Below are 20,042 nucleotides of genomic sequence, written 5' to 3'. Positions count from 1 at the left end.
TTTTGTGGTCTCAAAATCTTTGTTTTTTGTTGTTTATTTTATAATATGTTCTATAAATTATGAAGGATTTAAAAACACTATTATTGTTATGTTGTTCTTTTTTCCATGCCATTTTTTAAGTAACATTTATATGGTCACCATACAGTTCTTCACTTTCTAAATTAAATATGACCTCAGCCATATATCTGATTTGATTTGCTTTGGGATTATTAAAGTGAGTTAAGTAACAACAGTCTTTTGATTACAATATCTGCAACATCTATATATACACTGTAAAAAAATATTTTCTTAATTAGTAATCGCAACATTTTTCTTTTGTCAAATCAACTTAAATAATTTATTTAGTTCAGATAACATATAATTTTGAGTTTCTGATGATTAAATCATTCTCCTTCATTGTATTAACTCACTTTTTCAATTTCAATGAACTTAAAATTTTAAGGCAACCAGGTTACTTACTTTTTTAAGTTAAACTAACAATATTTTTTTTACAGTATATATATATATATATATATATATATATATATATATATATATATATATATTATGTGTGGCTTGTCCCTACAGAAGACAAAGGGCATGCATGTAATATACAAACACAGAAACAAACACTCATTTGTTCCTCGTTGCTGAGAAGCAATTAGTCTGTAGCGCTACTAAGCTTTAAACAGTGAAATGGGTAGATAGGTACCGAGATGAAATGAAGCCTCTCCCCTGATTAGACTTTCTCTTCTCGCCTGATCCTTTGTTTCCTGCTCTGTGTTGCTGTACTCAAATGACCTAGTGGTCAATGAGCTTGTATTAACATCTGACTCTAGCACGGGGTTACTGTTTGCTCTGCATGCGTGACTGTCCCCGGGGCCCTTCCTCCAGGAGTGCTGAACAGATTTCAGATCAATACCTACATCCTTTGCCAAAGAGAAAGGGAGGATGTGAATGAACTAGAAACTGAGTGATGTGAGAGAGAAGGGCGAGAACCGAACGGATAACACACAATAACAATAACACACTCTCTTACTATTTCACGCAATGTATACACTGTGTTTTTTAATCCATGGAACACCTGAACACTATATTTGCCTATAGTATATGTAAATGCAATGCACTTTCAATTTTCAATAAGACGAATGATCCAGATTTTTTTTTTTTTTTTTTTTTTACGTAACTTTATTTTCCATGTGTAATCCAATTTTATCTCCACTGATATTGAACACACAGTTCAAAATTAATGGTTGCATACTATGTAATATTTGTTTATTTATCGATCATTCATATTTTTTAATACAGTGTTTATTTTTTTTATTACTTTATTTGTATTATTTTATTTATGAATTCTATTTATTTATTACATTTAATATATGAAGAGCTCAGATGCAAAAACCTCTAAATGCCATTTGAAATTTTCTTCTAAAATGATCATTTTTATCAAGCTTGTATATTTAAGTTCAGTAATTTCACTTAAATAGCAATGAAGATTACCTATTAATTGCCATTTAAGTGAAATTACTGAACTTAAATATACAAGCTTGACAAAAATGACCATTCTAGAAGAAAATTTCAAATGGCATTTAGAGGCTTTTGCATCTGAACTCTTCATATTTATTATTTATAGAGTGTATTTATTTATTTATTTATTTATTTATTTAAATGCTGTTTTTACACATGGCAGTATACACAGTTTTCCATTCCTAACACAGCCGGAGATCATCAAGAAGTGCAGAATAAATACCATAGTCACAGAGAAATTGGCAGTTTGTGTTGATGAATTATTATGTGCTTCTTAAGCCTTTTTAAAGATAATTATTCCCCCTTTGCCCTTTTTAATTCGTTAACACTTTTATTTCCGCCCGGGGGGTAAGCAGACATATTTGCGACTAGTGTACAGAGACAAAAGTTGTTGCTGTGCACATCTGCAGCTCAGTGTCCTGTCATTGCCTGTCCTCCAGTTGCACGCACAGTTTTGATGGAAGATGGATAAGCTGCGTTTAGGGTTATCAGCCGGTCTGGCTTGCTGGCTCAATTTGAAATTCAATAATGAGGCTCCATGTTATATTTCCTCCTCGCTGTCAGGACAGTGATAACAACTGTACTCACTCTTCTTCCCAGTCTCCGTGTCTCTCCTCGTCCTGTCCTTTCCACTTTCCTATCGCTCTGAATTTTTGCTGGCCTCAAATATTTCTTATCGCTCCGTGGTTTGCAGTAATAACAAGCAGCCAGGCTTCACTTGTTTTTATCAGGAATGTAGGCCACTCCGAACAATTTGAGTTCTCTCACTTTCTCAATATACAATATATAAAGTGTGCATATCTTCTCTAGAAGATAAAGGTGTTGTATCCTAGTTTCCCCTTGAATTTGTCTACTCTATTGCAATGCGTTTTAACAGATTGCCACTTGAATTGACTTCTTGCTTTGGTTAGTTACAAATCTGTTTGTGCAAGAAAGCCTCTGCAAGAACATAATACATGTGTACAGCGAATGCAATGTTTTACTGTAGAATTCAGAGTCACCTTGACTTTGAATCAGCATAAAATTCAAAATCTCTCTCTCTCTTTCTCAGGCTCTGGCCATGACGGAGGTGAATGGACCGGTTAGCGGTCCTCGTGTGGCAGAACCTCAGATTGCCATGTTTTGTGGCCGTCAGCTTCTACACATGAACACTGAGAGCGGACAGTGGGAACCAGATCCTCAGGGGCGACAGGGATGCTTCACCCAGCCCAGCAAGATCCTGTCATACTGCCAAGAGGTGCGATTCGATTCTGATTTGGTTTTGTTTTGTTTCGTTTTCTCTCCTGTTTATTTAGTTTTGAGCTTTGTTTGCACAAGCTTTGTTTGTGCTCTGCTCTATTCTATTTTAGTCTAGTGTTTTCTATTTCATTGCTGCATTTTGTTTCATCTGTTTTTAGTTTGTTTGTGCTGTATTATTTTGTTGTGATATTCATTTACTACACTTGTTTTGTGCTTCAATTTTAGTCAATTCTTTTCAATATTTTTATTTTCAATTTTGTTTTGTGTTTTTGCTCTATTCTCTTCTATTTGTTTTGTTTTGAGTTTTAGCTTTGTTCACAGTGTTCGGTTTTGTGCTCTATTCTATTCACTTTTAGTCTAGAATTTTCTATTTCATTGTTACATTCTGTTCCATTTGTTTTGATGTGCTCTATTATCTTCTTTTTTAGCTTTATTAACAGTATTTTGAGTTCCACTTTATTTCGATTGTCCACTTTAGACATTCTACTAACTCTAATTTTGCAACTACATGTCAACTAACTCTCATTAGAGTATTAGTAGACTATAGTAGACTGGTTAGGTGTTAGGGTTTGGGTTAGGAGAATAAATTGACTTGTAGTCGCCAAGTTACTTATAGACCATTTCACAAGATGTAAACAACACTGGTCCAGAAGCACTTCCTGTTTCAGTTTTTTAACACTACATAAAAGCTGGGATAAAATACAACCAACAGAACATTTAAAACTGAATCAAAAAGTTAAACAAACATCTTTAAGATGTTTTATTTACATGTGAAATAAAGAAAACAGTTACAAACTGAAACAGGAAGTGCTTCAGTGTTGTTTACATCTTTTGAAATGGTCTATAGTCTATAGTAGATTATCTGTTGGGATGGGCAACGATTAATCGCATCCAAAATAAAAGTTTGTGTTTACATGATATATGTGTGTGTGGTGTGTATAATTATTTTGTATATATAAATACCCACACATGCATGTATATATTTAAGAAAAATGTTTTCTTAATATATCAAATATTTATACATAATATTAATTATGTATAAATATTTCTTAAATATATACTTGCATGTGTGTGTATTTATATATACAAAATAATTATACACACCACACACACATATAATATGTAAACACAAACTTTTATTTTGGATGCGATTAATCGCGATTAATCGCGATTAATCGTTGGCTTGGCCATCCCTAGTTGGGGGACCAACAAAATGTTAGCAGATATTTAACCAGATAGTGTACTAATATTCTAATGACACCTAGTTGACATGTAGTTGCAAAGTTACTTATAGTTAGTAGAATGTCTAAAGTGGACTATCAAAATAAAGTGTTACCAGATTTGGTTTTGCGCTCTATTCTAATTTAATCTAGCCTTATTTTTGTTTTGAGGTTTAATATTTATTTGCAGTTTTCTGTTCTATTCTATTTTAGCAGTCTTTTCTATTCCATCGTAACATTCTGTTCCACATCTTTTGTGTTTTGTTTTTCAATTTGATTTAGTTTGTTTTATTCTGATTCCATTCCATTTTTTTTTTAAGATTCCATTTTTTTTTTTTTTTCTCATGTTCTGTTCCATTCAATTGCTGTTTTCCATCCAGTGGATCATTGTGATATATGACGTAATATAACGTCCTCCTCTACTTTTATTCTGTTCTTTTGACCTCATGTACTTTAGTTTCAGTCAAGCTCATAACATCAAACTCAGCGCACGCACCCACATTAGCATGCACTGTGATTGGTTTAATTACTATGTGGACAAGCATCCTCAGACAAATCTCCACTCAAGCATATTCTCAAGGTGAACGCCGAGGGCAGCCTGCTCTAATATTAGCATTGTAAAACAAGACTAAAATGTGCAACGGCGTTTATGTGCATACACAGGGAACTCGATGCAAATCTCTCTCTAACTCTCCCCGTATTAAGTGTGCAGGATAATGGCCATATTTTTCACTATCAATCAGCAGTGGAGATTTATGATCTCCGTACGCCTCGGGCTCAAACATATTGTGCGGCTAATGTGGCCGTATTCTCTGATTCCTAAGAGGATTGCAAGTTTTCATTCCCTGTTGTCTCATCTAGAGGAATTAGGGATGATCAATGATGCCTGGTTGTTTTCCTCGGTTTTTCATCAGTTTACAGCAGCGTTTCCGAACACGCTTCCACGTCCCTTAAGGATATCATTGCAAAATAGCATTCCCCTGCAGGCCTATGGATTCACAATGTTGTACAATGCCAACTTCCATTGCATTCTTGACGGATAACGAGATTGAAAAATTCCTCGCTTTCCTGCATTCTTCTGGTCATTCGATATATCTCGATTGCCAAATACAGCGATGCGTCTCGCCGAATAAGATTTGCTGTATTTCATGGCACACAATAATCTAAGCCTGTATTATTGCATGACAGCAATTCTGAAAATTGAGATGTCAGCCTGAAAAAAAAAGCTGTATTGTCTCTCTGAGCGCTAAAAGTGCCAGCAATGTCTGTCCAACCTTGTCTGAATCAACACACTGTCCCTACAGCTCCACAGTGTAAAATCACCTCGTTGTGCTCTAATCTGGGCTGAACCAGTCAACCAGTCATTCTGACTAATGGCTTTTAAAAGCATTATTGTGCCTGCGTTCTAGCCTGGCACGTCGTGGCATATACATAAGCTGGCACGAGAGACATCAAAATGGAATGAAGAGGCCAAAGAATATGTCATTCTCCTGGCTGGATGAGCTTTAGACTAGCAGTCTGCCAGTGGACGTGTTTAGAACATAATAATCCCTTCCCATATGTCTGTAAGATTACTCTCACTTGTTTCAGCCCAGTGCCAATGGATTCGATGCATGCATATACCCAGGACAATACTCTATTTTCAAAGAATATTTGCAAATACCACACCACATTAATTCGAACAATATATCATAATTAAGCAGTAATGGACTCATGGTTATCCTGCGACTATTTACAGCTAAAGGATGTTGAAATGCAGCACATTGTGTGCGCAAACCAAGCGGCAACATTCTAATGTGAAAAAAGAAGCCTACCCAGACAACCCGGTCTCATCCCAAGACGTCATATAACACATTTTTTGGGACGTCTTTTGACCATACGTCAATATTCGTCTTTTTAGGGCCCCCTTAAACGTCGGTAGATGAGGTTATGGGATCCTAACTCTATCCCATACCGAAACCCAGAGTCGGCGCCAGAGCAGATCTACTGGAGGGGCATTGGGTCATCAGCGGGGGGGCACTGCCGTTTAAGCAAAAAAAAAAAAAAAAAAAAAAAAAAAACGAAACACCTTTTATTATTATAATTATTATTTAAAATTATTATTTGCGAATTTCCCCACCACTTTTTGCCAGGGTCGATGTTGTCCCAGCACTTTTATACATCTCGCGGCACGGATGTACCAATACAAATAAATATCCGGTTTACAGAGCATTCATTTGTTAAATAAGAGGCGATATAGCACGCTGAAATGTGTTGTTTTTTAAATCAAGTGATCAAAGTGCTCGTTGACTCGATCTGTGGTGCTGATAAAGTGTTCTCTTGTGTCTCGCGCTGCCACAATAAACATCTTCACACGGACGCGCGCTTGATCTGTTGCGGCGAAATCTCTATTCGTACAAGTAAAATGCACTCAAACATGTCCCTGCTTGACAACCACTGATAAACATAATCGGTTATAATGATGGGGAAAAAAAATATCTAAACGAGTGTGGACTCGAAACCACAATCTCATGCATGCCAGTCTAAATTTCTGCCACTGGACCAACAACACTTGCGATAAAAAATAGAATTGGATGGATGTATTTCTTCACGTGAAAATTCTTGGCACCAACACATTACATCCAATTAGACAACAAATTAAACACAATGTGCTATTCAAATAGATTGCTGGACATTTGGTATTGTATAGCCTACATCTGATTTATGATTTAGCATTGTATTAGAAACTGTGGTAGGAGGGGCATCAATGAGCGCTAGGGGGGGCACGGCCCTCGAATGCCCCACCATAGCGCCGACCCTGCCGAAACCTAACCCTAAACCTAACCCGTCACCTAACTGACGTTAAGGGTAAAGCGTCAGTTGTATGACGGCCCAGGATCGCCATCTACCGACGTTTAAGGGGGCCCTAAAAAGGCGGATATTGACGTATGGTCAAAATACGCCCCAAGACGTCAGTTATATGACTTTTTGGGATGAGACTGTGTTAACCCAGAACTGCGAAAGACTGCAATACATCTAAAATCCGCTAGAGGGAGGTCCCAAAAGGGAGCAAATTTCCATTGATCCCTTGTTAAAATGTCCGTTTTCACAGCATAAATTCATGCTTTTACAGGTTGGTTCCATTATTGTATTTTTGGATAGGTTCCGAGTGCGTGACAACTGTGAGGGGCGTGATTTTTTATTTTCTAACTCGTTAGTTTAGATCGCATTTAGATATAAAATGTATGACAAATAAGGGTGGTTAACTTTGATTGACAGCTGATAACGGGCTGCGCCCAATGGATTGACGTCTCGGCCAAGATCTAACACAACACATCATACCACCTCTGTATCTTTTGAACATTTGTATTTTGTATTTCTCAAGATTTTCCAAGATGGCGCCGTCCATACCCCCCATAAACAGCCTCAAACCCGTTCTTCAGAGAGTCTATGGGTGACGTCACAGACGCTTTGTCCATATTTTTTACAGTCTGTGGTGCAAATCTTTTAGCCTATATTTTATGCCTAGTTCAGATTACACGATTTTTTTGTCTGTTACGATTGTCACTGTGTCAGATTATGCGATTTTGACTCCTAAAATCTTGTCGTGCCGTGGACAAGACACGTCAGACTACACGTTGCTTACTGACCAGTCATCGCATGCCGTCTTTAACGGCACGCATGATGACATCGAGAAGGCGAAACTAGTAGCGAGTGACTTCCGTAAACGAACGTAAACAAACAATGGATGAAGCTGTGAGTGTTGTATTGGCTGTTCTGTGTTCAGAAAAAAGTAAAAAAAAAAAGAAAGAAAACCCGACAATGGACACGTTCCTGGATTGCTTTGTCAATTGTCAAAACTTGAGGTAAAATATTGTTTTCTTATATATTTTTACTTTTAGTTTTAATGTTAGCACCATCGTCTCTCTTTCGTTTCGCCATTTTTGAAAGTTGTGTACGGAAAAGCGTCTGTGCTCCTATTGGTCAACCTCATACATGTGACGGAACCGTCGTGGACGGCCGTTAAAAAAATTAAACTTGCTAGTCTTTTTGTTGTGATGTCGTGAAGCATCGCAGACGCAACATAGGTTGTCACCCACTATAACACACTACACAAGATGACATGATCGAATCTTGCATCCCGATATTTTACATTTTTATGCGTATAAATTTTAATATATATGTTGTGTGTGTGTGTGTGGGGGGGGGGGGGGGGCGTTATTTCTCTCTCTCACTCTCTCTATAATGAGAGAGAGAGAGACCAGAATATAGAATATATATGAAACATGTTGAATATTTACTGACAACTTGCAAGTAAAAGGCCTTTTTATGTGTAACTGACCTTGTCTTGTCAAATCTGATCTATATATAAAACATATATAGTGAAACAAACCTAATGTGACAGTTTACACATGTATATTCTTGAATATACGTACATATCTATCCATTTTTCCCTCTCTTCCTATACTCCCTCCTATTTGACTCAGTTTATGATTTTAGTTTGAATCAAAAATAAATCCTAATATACAGATGATTCAGAATGACTCAGTCCCCCTGCAAACATGTTTTGAAGGTGAGGCGTAATTGCTTTGGAAATCCGTGAATAATACGCAGTGAGTTTTCTGACGCCTCTTGCTGGACAAACACAGCAATGTTTTTCTTTTTTTCTTTATTAACTGTAAACTGCTGCAGTCCTGACTCAGCGACTCCCTCTTGTGGTAAAATGAGAGGTCTCACATTGAACAGTAACCATCAGCAAAAAAAAAAAAAAAAAATACATCCATTATGTATTTATCTGGCTTACTATTAATTGCATGTGTGGTTTAGCTATATGGGCATATAAAAGGACTCCCATGTGCAACTGCTCTGAAAAGAGATTGTTGTAGATATAATTTCCACTCAGAAAGTAGTAGCGAATTTCACAGTAAATTCAAAGAATTATAAAGAAATGTAATGAAATTTTAAAGGAGACTGAAATAGTTTGGAAAAATCATCTTTTATAGTGTAAGTTTTCAGAAACAAGATCAGAAATAATTGAATATTTCACTGTGCTTTGATGAATTGTGGCCAAATGGTTTCCATGGATCCTTATCCGGAGTGTTTTTATTTTTTTATTTTTGCTCCGTTCCTTCTCATCCCCTTGTTCTTATTATTTTCTGCACGCTAAATGCATTATTTCCCTGTCCTCTTCCAACTGTTGTGATCCTGAATCCTGTCCCCTGCTCTTCCCTCACGTTTGTTTGTGTCTGTCGTTCTCGCCGTATGTCAGATGTATCCAGGACTGCAGATTTCCCATGTGGAAGAGGCCTCATCTCCAGCCACCATCCAGGGCTGGTGTAAGAAGGGCTTGGGTAAATGTCAGACCCGCCCCTTCATCGTTGTGCCCTACCGTTGTCTGGGTGAGTCACAAACACATCCTGAACAGTTTATAATCCCAGCCATCCCAAAAATGCTCTAAAGACTAGATTTTCACAGTACCATCATGTAAACCTCAATCAATACTATGTTCATGCACCTGTTTATGCGGTTAAATTCTTTGATAGAAATGAATTAAAGGAACAGTTCAACCAAAATAAAAATCTATCATGTACTCAGTTTATTTAGTGAACAATTATATTATAGTGGCCCTATTATCTTTTTTTTTTCTTTTTTTCAGGTATTACCTTGCATGCCATGTGTAATATAGTGAAAGTGAGTGAGAAAGTGAGCGATAAATGTTGTTGTCTCCTAAATAAAACAACCAAACTGCCTGAAGCGAGTCGTCAGTAATTCAAGTCTTTTCTGCACGAGCCTACGTAGGTTTGTAACAAATTTGCACAATGCCAGCTTATGGTCTTTATTGGCTGCCCATGAGCAACATCTAATTTGATCCGCCCTCAAACACTGTAATTGTAGCTGAGGCCTGGAAGAGTTTAGTTCATGTTGTCGGCATATATTAAGAAGATGCTATTTTTTTTTTCCTGAAGCAAATTAACTTTGCATGCACTTCCAAAGGACAAAGACTTGTGCTTATATTGTGCATCGTTACGGTAGGTATACGATGTGTATCAAGTGCTGAGGAAGCTTCTAGAGTTGAAATTCAGATATGATAATGAGCTTTCCCTTACGAAAAATTAGTTTATTCAAGTGTGCCATTAGTATACTTCTTTTAAACTAAAAATAAGAAAGTATACTTTCAGTTTATTTTTCCTACTTCTCAGAAGTATACTATATACACTTCTCAGAAATATACTTCAAATTATATAAATTATACAAATTGTATATTTGTCCTGTTCTTGTAATCAATCTTTTGATCCAGAAATACTTAAAAGTATAATTAAGTATTCAAAGTATACTTGTATAAGTATTACAGTAAAAAAGTAAACTACTAGTATACCCATAAATTCACTTGCAGTACACATGAGATACATAATTATGAACTAGTTGTGCACTTACTGTTACACTTATAGTACACTTAAACATATACTTTTATGTACTAAAAGTAGGGCCAATTTAGTCCCAAGCGGTATTAAAATAGTACACTTACAAGTTTACTACTAGTACATAGTGACATGAGTATACTTACTACATAATGTATACTTAAAAATATACTTGAACATTACTTAATTATACTACATAAAATGAACTTGAAATATACTTATTTTTCGTAAGGGTTTCCTTTCTGTCATGCCCTGTGAGCAGTAGACAGACAACAAACTGGGCCATCTGATCAATCAGAGCAAAGTAGACCAATCACAACAGACTGCAACATCTGACCAATCAGAGCAGAGTGGATCAATCACAACAGACTGCAACATCTGACCAATCAGAGCAGAGTAGACCAATCACAGCAGACTGCATCATCTGACTAATCAGAGCAGAGTAGACCAATCACAGCAGACTGAAACATCTGACCAATCAGAGCAGAGTGGATCAATCACAACAGACTGCGACATCTGACCAATTAGAGCAGAGTAGACCAATCACAGCAGACTGCAACATCTGACCAATCAGAGCAGAGTAGATCAATCACAACAGACTGCAACATCTGACCAATCAGAGCAGAGTAGACCAATCACAACAGACTGAGCCTTCTGACCAATCAGAGTAGAGTGGATCAATCACAACAGACTGGGACATCTGACCAATCAGAGCAGAGTAGATCAATCACAACAGACTGAGCCTTCTGACCAGTCAGATTAGAGTAGACCAATCACAACAGGCTGGGACATCTGACCAATCAGAGCAGACTGGATCAATCACAACAGGCTGGGACATCTGACCAATCAGAGTAGAGTAGATCAATCACAACAGACTGAGCCTTCTGACCAGTAAGAGTAGAGTAGACTAATCACAACAGGCTGGGACATCTGACCAATCAGAGCAGAGTAGATCAATCACACAACAGACTGGGACATCTGACCAATCAGAGCAGAGTAGATCAATCACAACAGACTGAGGCTTCTGACCAGTCAGAGTAGAGTAGACCAATCACAACAGACTGAGCCTTCGGACCAATCAGAGCAGACTGGATCAATCACAACAGACTGGGGCATCTGACCAATCAGAGCAGAGTAGATCAATCACAACAGACTGGGACATTTTACCAATCAGAGCAGAGCAGACTCTCGGAAAGGAGAGGTTTAGAGAGACCGGATCCTTTATCAAACAATTTAAGACACTTTTATAAAAGAGTTGATGCTGCAGTGTACAGTATAAGTGCTTTCTGATCTTGGATGCTGTAGGAAACCATCATAACAAAATTAGAAGCCTTTAAAATAACATAAAAGGGCACTTTAACAATGAATTGTGAGGATGAACATGATATTTCTGAGATTTCTTAACTGCAATATTACAGCATCATTTTGTAGTACATTGTACTCTGCAATGCCATACAAATGTGGTATATCACAACCAAAAATAAATAAATAAGTTATAAATCTGTTGGCTCAGTACTAATGTTGATGAATAAGTAATGCGTATGTGCAGCTGTTTGCCTCTGAGGAGCTTTTGTCCTTGGTTTCTGCTCACATACTGCACATATTTTAAGTTCCTACTTCACATATTTGCCTTCTCAGCTCACGGTGGGCATTTTCAAAACTGCTAACACCATTTTTTTTTTTTTTTGGTCTCCAGTATTTTAAAGCTATTTTCTCATTCTTTTGTTTTAGAATTTATTCCAGTCAATATCATAAAAGGGCGTGTTTTGAAAGATGTATTTAATTACAATTCAAACTATTTTACTTACTATTTTAAGTCACGATTTAAAATATACTATTTTATATTTAATATTTTTTGTGGAAATTGTATTTTTTTGAAGTTTCAGGATACTTATGATGAATAGAAAAGCATTCATTTGAAATAGAAATCTTTTGTAATATTATACACGGCTTTTATCATCACTTTCGATCAATTTAATGTGTCCTTGCTGAATAAAAGAATAAACTTCTTATTGAACCCACATTTTTGAACGCATGCTTTATTAAATAATCTTTTTTTTTTTTTTTTTTTTTTAATGACTGTGATTTAATTATGTTTCTCTCTTTCTCTGCCTCTCAGTGGGTGAGTATGTCAGCGATTCACTCTTGGTCCCGGATCGCTGCCGTTTCTTACACCAGGAGCAGATGGATTCTTGCGAGAGCTACGTGTACTGGCACAGCATCGCCAAAGAGGTAAATAATAAAAGCTCACAAAATTAAAACCTGAAAAAGTATTGGAAGAACTGGAATTCAGCTGTAATAGCTTCACATCTTTAATGGTTAGTGTGATGCCTGTGAAATTGCAGTCGCCCGCTGTGATCTATGATCTTCTTTTTCTCATTTCCTCTCTGCATTATTACCAGTATCGTCTGGTGCGCCAGGTTTTTCTATTTGAGTTGTATAGGTCATTTCATCCTGACATGTACAAGCAATTACAAAAAGATAAAAAAGAAGAAATAATGCACTTTTTCTTTTTTTAAAAGCACTGCTGCAGTCATTCATCTTTTGCCCTGATCATTAGGCGTGCACCGCTGACAGTCTGGAGCTGCATAGTTACGGGATGTTGTTGCCGTGTGGTGACCGTTTCCGTGGGGTGGAGTATGTCTGTTGCCCCGGTAGGGCAGGATCGAGTGGACGGGGCGAAACGGAGACTGCAGACACTGTACAAGGAGAAACAACACCCCTCGTCTCCATGGCTGGAGAAAAAGTTGTCACCAGGTAAATAAGTTTAGTGGTCCGTTAATAATAACGGTTGCTCATTTCAACACATTCATTCATTCATTCACATTCATCAGTGTCAAAATGCTTTATCCTTATTTTCACCACAGCTGACTTTTAACCCGTAATTTAATAATTAGAATCATATTAGACAATGCTTTGAGAGTTTTAAATGTAGGTTTGAATCTCCTAAATCATCAGTTATGATTGCTACTGGTAACTAAAAGAATTTAAAGGAGTAGTTCACTTTTTTAAAAAAACTTTGCTGATAATTTATTCACCCCCATGTCATCCAAGATCTCCATGTCTTTCTTTCTTCAGTCGAAAAGAAATTAAGGTTTTTGATGAAAACATTCCAGGATTTTCTCCATATAATGCACTTCATTGGGAACCAAACGGTTCAAAGTCCAAATGTGAGTTTCAGTGCAGCTTCAAAGGGCTTTAAACGACACCAGACGATGAATAAGGGTCTTATGGAGGACCTTTCGAGTCAAAGATTTGTTCATTTTGATGAATGAGTTTGTACAGTATGCTCATCACAGAACAGAGCAAGGCGAGCATTTGTGCTTATAAAACGTAAACTTTTTTATTTATTTTTGAAATGACCGATCGTTTCGCTTGATAAGACCCTTATTCGTCGTCTGGTGTCGTTTAAAGCCCTTTGAAGCTGCACTGAAACTCTCATTTGGACCTTGAACCGTTTGGTTCCCAATGAAGTCCATTATATGGAGAAAATCCTGGAATGTTTTCATTAAAAACCTTAATTTCTTTTCGACTGAAGAAAGAAAGACATGGACATCTTGGATGACATGGGGGTGAGTAAATTATCAGCAAAAGTTTTTTTTAAAAGTGAACTACTAACGATTCTAATTTCAATTCCTCTTCACGATTTTGGTTCCTTGGCGGCTCCATAAATATTAAAGGTTGTATCAGTGATTTCAGGCCCAAAAAAAGGCTAAAACATATCTTTCCTAATGATCCGCTAGCTACCTGCCCCATAAGCAGGCCGTCAAAAAAAACACGTCTCTTTAGGCAGCCTAGGCTCAAAAACAATTGGTTTCACCAATCTTCAATTGTGTTCCAACCAGTCACCGACAGGGGGTGGGCATTGTGAGGTTTTGCGCTCGTGCACGGCTGCACGCGATGTCGGAGCTGAAGAAGAAGCCAGCATCTATCAACATGTCGGTCATTTAAAAAGAACACCTAATGAGAGTCATCCATTCAAGAATTAGACTATGCTGGATGGGCTGAATGTTTTTGATCATTAAAAAGAACAGACTTCATCGGGGAAACAGACTACACTGGGAGTGCTGTATGTTTTATTCACTAAAAACTGTCAGCTCATACGAATCATTCATGTGGGAATCAGACTATGCTGGATGGGCTGAATATTTTTGATCATTAAAAAAAGAACAGACTTGTCTAATTCTTTCATCTTGGAAACAGACTGCACTGGTTATGTTGTATGTTTTATTCACGAAAAACAGTCCGCTCATAAGAATCATTAATTCGGGAATCAGACTAGACTAACTAAGCTGTATGTTTGATCCAGTAAAAAGAATAGATGCTTTTCTTCAGAAATCAGACTACACTGTTTAAGCTGTTTTTGATTCACTAAAAATAAATCACCTCAAAAGATTCATTCATTTTTGGAATCAGACTACACTGGTGGTAGCAACGTATGTGTTTGTTGTCTAAAATGAATCGCATCATAAGAGTCAATTGCTTTTTAGGAATCTGACTACACTAACAGTGCATGTTTTTGAGTCATTCAAAAGAACAGACTAATATGAGTAATATGTTTAAGAATCAGACTATACTGGGCTCCGTTTCCTAAAAGCATTGTAAGCCTAAGTTGATCGTAAAACCAATTGACCGTTCGCAAAGACCCACTCCCGTTAGTTACTGTTGCTATGTCCGACAAGCTACGCTGCTCTCTCTCACACACACACCATGTTCTTACACAGTGAAAAATGCATCGCAGACTGACAACATGCTGACCCTTTTGATATTAAACATATTAAACAAAGTCTCACCTTTCAAATTTGGTCAATTTTTTAAAGAAATTTAAACAATAAATACCGTTTTGTGGCTCTTTAATGTGTCGTGACAGTTCGCTGTAGAGCATCAGTTAAATCCAACACTATCTCACGACCAATTCGTACGAATTCGACGCATGATTAAAAAGTGTCTAATTCGTACTAATTCGTACGACCTCACTCGTACTAATTCGTACGATTTGTCTAAACCCACGTGATGGTTAGGTTTAGGGGCGGGGTAAGGGGTAGGTCATTCGTACGAATTCATACGAATAAAATATGTACGATTTAGCAAAATCGTATTAATTCGTACGAGTGAGGTCATATGAATTGTTACGAATTAGCCACTTTTTAATCATTCGTCGAATTCATACGACTTGGTCGTGAGATCGGGTTGGTTAAATCTGCTCGTGATCCGATCATCTCTTCCTTCTAGTTCATTTATAGCTTCAAATAAACATGAATGAACCTAAGGGATGTTGTTTTAACCGCAGAAAGGCGTCAGTATATTCTGTTTTTCAAGTTCAAATCCCCCCCCCCCCCCAAGTTATTCTACTAAATCTCCTGACTGCTTTGTCGGACAAAATGGCGGATGGCTAAGTATGATTGGTCAGATCCCCTGTCAATCAAGCTCCCTGCAAAGGGTCAATTGCCACCAATGGTCTTTAAGATCAACTCAGGCTAAAGCTGCTTTTGGGAAACACAGCCCTGGTTGTATTGTATGATTCACTAAAAAGAATCAGCTCAGAAGAGTCATTTGGGAAGTAGACTACACTGGCTACATTGTATGTTTGATTCACTAAAAAGAATCATCGCAATAAGAGTCATTCCTTTGAGAATTTAGACTACACTGATTGCACCTTGACCTACAACTGACCAAATGTGTTAAAAAAGAGAATGTACTAACTTTAAAATCTTTCAGTGTGAAAACGACACCACCCACCCCCAGTCCCTCCCCTGAGACGGACATCGAGGAAGACGACATGGAGGAAGAAGAGGAGGAGGTAGTGGAGGAAGAAGCTGAGGAAGAAGAGGATGAAGAGGAGGAGGATAGGAATGAAGAAGAGGCAGCTGAGGTAGAGGAAGCTGAGGAGGAGGAAACCCCCACAACAGCAAAGGACCAAGAAGATTATGAGTATCCCATCGACTCTCATTTCCAGGGCCAAGACTACATGGACAACTTCTACTACGACAAGAACCTCCAGACTGCCAAAGCCTCCACCCAACCTCAAACTCGAATGGACAACCGTGAGTCTTACAACTGACATTTCATGTTATATATTGTCTCACACGCACACAGAGACATTCAGCAGAGGTTATATGGGATGCCTAAGCTTAAATGACTCTTTAATCCTTTTATACAGCGGTGCTGACGATTTAAAGTTAACACACTGCTCGTACTGACTCTACTTTAGCTTCCCTGAGCTAGTGATCATTCTTTCTTCCATTCATTGATTTAGTAATCCCTGATTGGTTCTTAATTAAGTCACTTGCTCTCCTGTCGGTAGTGCCCACTCCTCGTCCTACAGATGGCGTGGATGTTTACTTCGAGATGCCGGGAGACGACAGTGAACATGCCAACTTCCTGCGTGCCAAGATGGACCTGGAGGAACGGCGAATGAAACGCATCAATGAGGTGAGGGAGGCATGACTTTTTAGGTTTGAGTATAAGTCCTTATGAGACCCAGAAGAGTGTGTAAGAGGGAATGGGATCATGTGACTTTATTTGTGTATCCAGATCATGAAGGAGTGGGCAGAGGCTGATAACCAGTCAAAGGACCTGCCTAAGTCAGACCGCCAGGCACTGAATGAGGTAAAATAAACACGACGATTACACTACCGTTCAAAAGTTTGGGGTCAGTAACATGTTTCTGTTTGAAAGAAAATAATACTTGAATTGATGGAAATGACAGTAAAGACATTTATAATGTTACCAAAGATATATATCGCAAATACAGGCTGTTCTTTTGAACATTTTCTGTTTATCAAAGAATCATGAACAACAATGTATCACGGTTTCCACAAAAATATTAAGAAGCACTACTGTTTTCAACATGGATAAAAATGAGAGATGTTTCTTGAGCAGCTAATCATATCAGAATGATTTCTGAAGGATCATGTGACACTGAAGACTAGAGTAATGATGCTGAAAGTTCAGCTTTGACATCATAGGAATACATTGCATTTTTCAAATTATAGAAAAATAGAAAACAGTTCTTTAAAATCATAATAATATAATAACATTAACTGTATTTTGATCAAATAATGCTGGTTTGGTAAGTCATGGCCAAGTTTGATTTAACTAAAACAAAGGAACAAATGATTCCAACATGACCAAGATTTAGTAAAACGAGGAAACGAGTGTTTATTGTGTGCATTTACTTAAAACGAGGGAACGAACTAATAAAACATGCTAAGTCATGGGGACGAATTCTTTCTTTGTGGCCATAATATACATATTTTTTCCCCAAAATACATATGTCATATTCAGGACTTTGTAGGGTCACAATTCAATCAAATCTGAAGGATAAAATCAAGTCCCAACCTAAAAATTTGTCTCTGAATTTCCAGATTTATGAAGTAAAATAGGTTGCAAATGATAGTTCACGATGACTTTGCATAGCATTGATCAATCATTAAATAATGATTGGTGGTGAACTTGACCTGAAGAAAACTCTTCTTTCAAAAGTTGGTGCTGTTTTTCATAAGTGAGATTACATTCAGATCTTCAAGTCCAATCAAGTCATGTTGGATAAAAATCCTGCCCTGCCCTACGTTTTTTTTTTTCCTGTTCTCTCACAGCACAAAAGTAAAATGTGTAGCGAAAGCTGCCTCATGTGTTTACAGTCATTACTGTGACACTTCTCAAATTGTTCTCCATCTCTCTCCCTTTCTCTTTATCTCTTTCCCAGCATTTCCAGTCTGTTTTACAGACCCTTGAGGAGCAGGTAGCCGGGGAGAGGCAGAGGCTGGTGGAGACACACCTGGCCCGTGTGGTTGCCACCCTGAATAACAACCGTAGACTGGCACTGGAGAGCTATCTGAGCGCTGTGCAGAGCGACCCTCCACAGGTACGACACTAACTGAGAATGGCTACCACAATATTAGCACAATACAACATTTGCTAAAAAAGGATTGTTCAGTTGTATTGGCAAAGGGAAAAGTAATACAGAAATAGTAAGAACGAGAAATATCAATATATTTCATAGGTATATTTGTACAGGAAGACTCCATCAGAGTTAGTAATAATACAACCAGGGTATAGCAAGACATTTGTGTGATTATAGTTCTTTCTTATGTTAGAGAAATTGAGGGCCTGATTCCCTCAGCCATCACATGCCCTAACAACAGACATGACTTTTGTGTTGTTTTTGTTTTTCCTGTATTATGTCTTTTTGTATTATATTGGTTATGTTGTGCGTGTGTTAGAGTGCAGTGCTGTGGAAAAGAAAGTCCCCCCTGGGGACTATAAAGTTAAAAGTTCAAGTTAAAAATCAAATCAGAAACCTTTTTTTTTTTTTAAATCTATTTCTTAGTTGATAGCATGTGGATGTATTAGATATTGCATTTCTAATTCTCCTTTTGACATTATTTCTCTTCTTTTTTCTCCCACACACTCAAACACACAGCCAGACCGTGTGCTTCAGGCTCTGAAGCGCTATATGGCCGCGGAGCAGAAGGACCGACGACACACTCTTCGTCATTACCAGCACATCGAGTCTGCCGACCCCCAAAAGGCTGAGCAGATGAAATTCCAGGTTTGAGACACTATCTGTTCTTCCAATGAGACCAATACGATTTCGGTGTGGGCGGAGCTACCTAGCACAGTATGACAAGAACGAATCATTTTGGTGTTTGTAAACAGCGATGACATGTTTTGTGGGAGGAGCTTACCTAATGGCAGAATGCAGTAATAGTCTTAGGAAGCTTGTTTCCGCCACGGAATAAAGTATAGAATATAGTTTATATCCCACAATTCAGATTTTGTTTTAAACTTTATAGATATACTGTTTCTCAGAATTGTGAGAGAAAAAATTTTATAGGTTTAAACATTATCTATGTAAAATGTTTTAGGTTTAAATATTTCATGCTGTAACCACAAGGCTAATACGTTATGCCCTCTATGAACTGAAGATATTATGATAGATATATTGTTTACATCAAATTCATACTTTAATAATAGGCTAATCGTCATAGGTTTTCTCAGTCCGGTCTGTCTGTTTAATTGCTTGCAAACATAAAAGTCTTTGTTTAGCTTCAAGGGGCATTTTAGATGACGGTGTAACAACTTCAACTCTTCAAAAAGTGAGTGAATCATTATAACAAAGGGAGTTGACTATTGTTTTCTTTTACTCTTGATCAAAACCACTTCACAAAAGCAGCAAGACAACAAAGTCCCCCAAAAACATTGCATTGAAAATATAAAGGCAACTTAGACGCTCAGAAAAATGTTACATAAAACGGTTGACTCTTTGTGTAAAACTAAAAAAAAAAATAGTCCAAATAGAGAAAGTTCAAGAGTAGTAAGTCCGTGCAAACAAAATATAAATAAAGACAATCCTCAACAGTCCTACCTTAGTCCTTTTCTGCTTTGGGGTAGATAGGCAAATTAAAGTCCGGATAAAAAACAAAGTCCCCAAAAAGAGAAAAAAAATACAAATCCACTGGTTCAAGGCCCCACAAATAACAGGTTATCCTCCAGCTGGAAACAAAAGTATAGTCCACCATGTATATCCCAGACCAGAGCACGTGGAGATCAAACAGATCCTTTTTGGGCCACCTCCTCAAAAAACAAAACCAAAAAAAAAACACCTTTCAAAATGGCCACCACTTCCTTTACCCTAGGCTCATCTTATTAAAGGAGTAGTTCACTTTAGAAAAAA

General features: G+C 37.5%; 1 protein-coding gene across 2 annotated transcripts in view; it reads left to right on the top strand.

Annotated features, from left to right (window-relative positions):
* aplp1 (amyloid beta precursor like protein 1) overlaps window positions 1–20,042 on the top strand; it is a 71,120-nt gene that overhangs the window by 43,197 nt on the left and 7,881 nt on the right. For both annotated transcript variants that reach the window (XM_039670657.2, XM_039670656.2), the window contains exons 2-10: window positions 2,558–2,743; window positions 9,214–9,343; window positions 12,483–12,595; window positions 12,924–13,120; window positions 16,082–16,407; window positions 16,668–16,795; window positions 16,898–16,972; window positions 18,072–18,230; window positions 18,789–18,917. In XM_039670657.2, coding sequence (XP_039526591.2) covers window positions 2,558–2,743; window positions 9,214–9,343; window positions 12,483–12,595; window positions 12,924–13,120; window positions 16,082–16,407; window positions 16,668–16,795; window positions 16,898–16,972; window positions 18,072–18,230; window positions 18,789–18,917 — 1,443 coding nt within the window. The remainder of the gene's footprint in view (window positions 1–2,557; window positions 2,744–9,213; window positions 9,344–12,482; window positions 12,596–12,923; window positions 13,121–16,081; window positions 16,408–16,667; window positions 16,796–16,897; window positions 16,973–18,071; window positions 18,231–18,788; window positions 18,918–20,042) is intronic.

The sequence above is a fragment of the Pimephales promelas genome, chromosome 16 (assembly GCF_988280905.1).
Source record: "Pimephales promelas chromosome 16, fPimPro1.hap1.1, whole genome shotgun sequence".
NCBI lineage: Eukaryota > Metazoa > Chordata > Actinopteri > Cypriniformes > Leuciscidae > Pimephales > Pimephales promelas.
The sequence above is the reverse complement of the archived record's forward strand: the minus strand, read 5'-3'. Positions and strand labels throughout refer to the sequence as shown.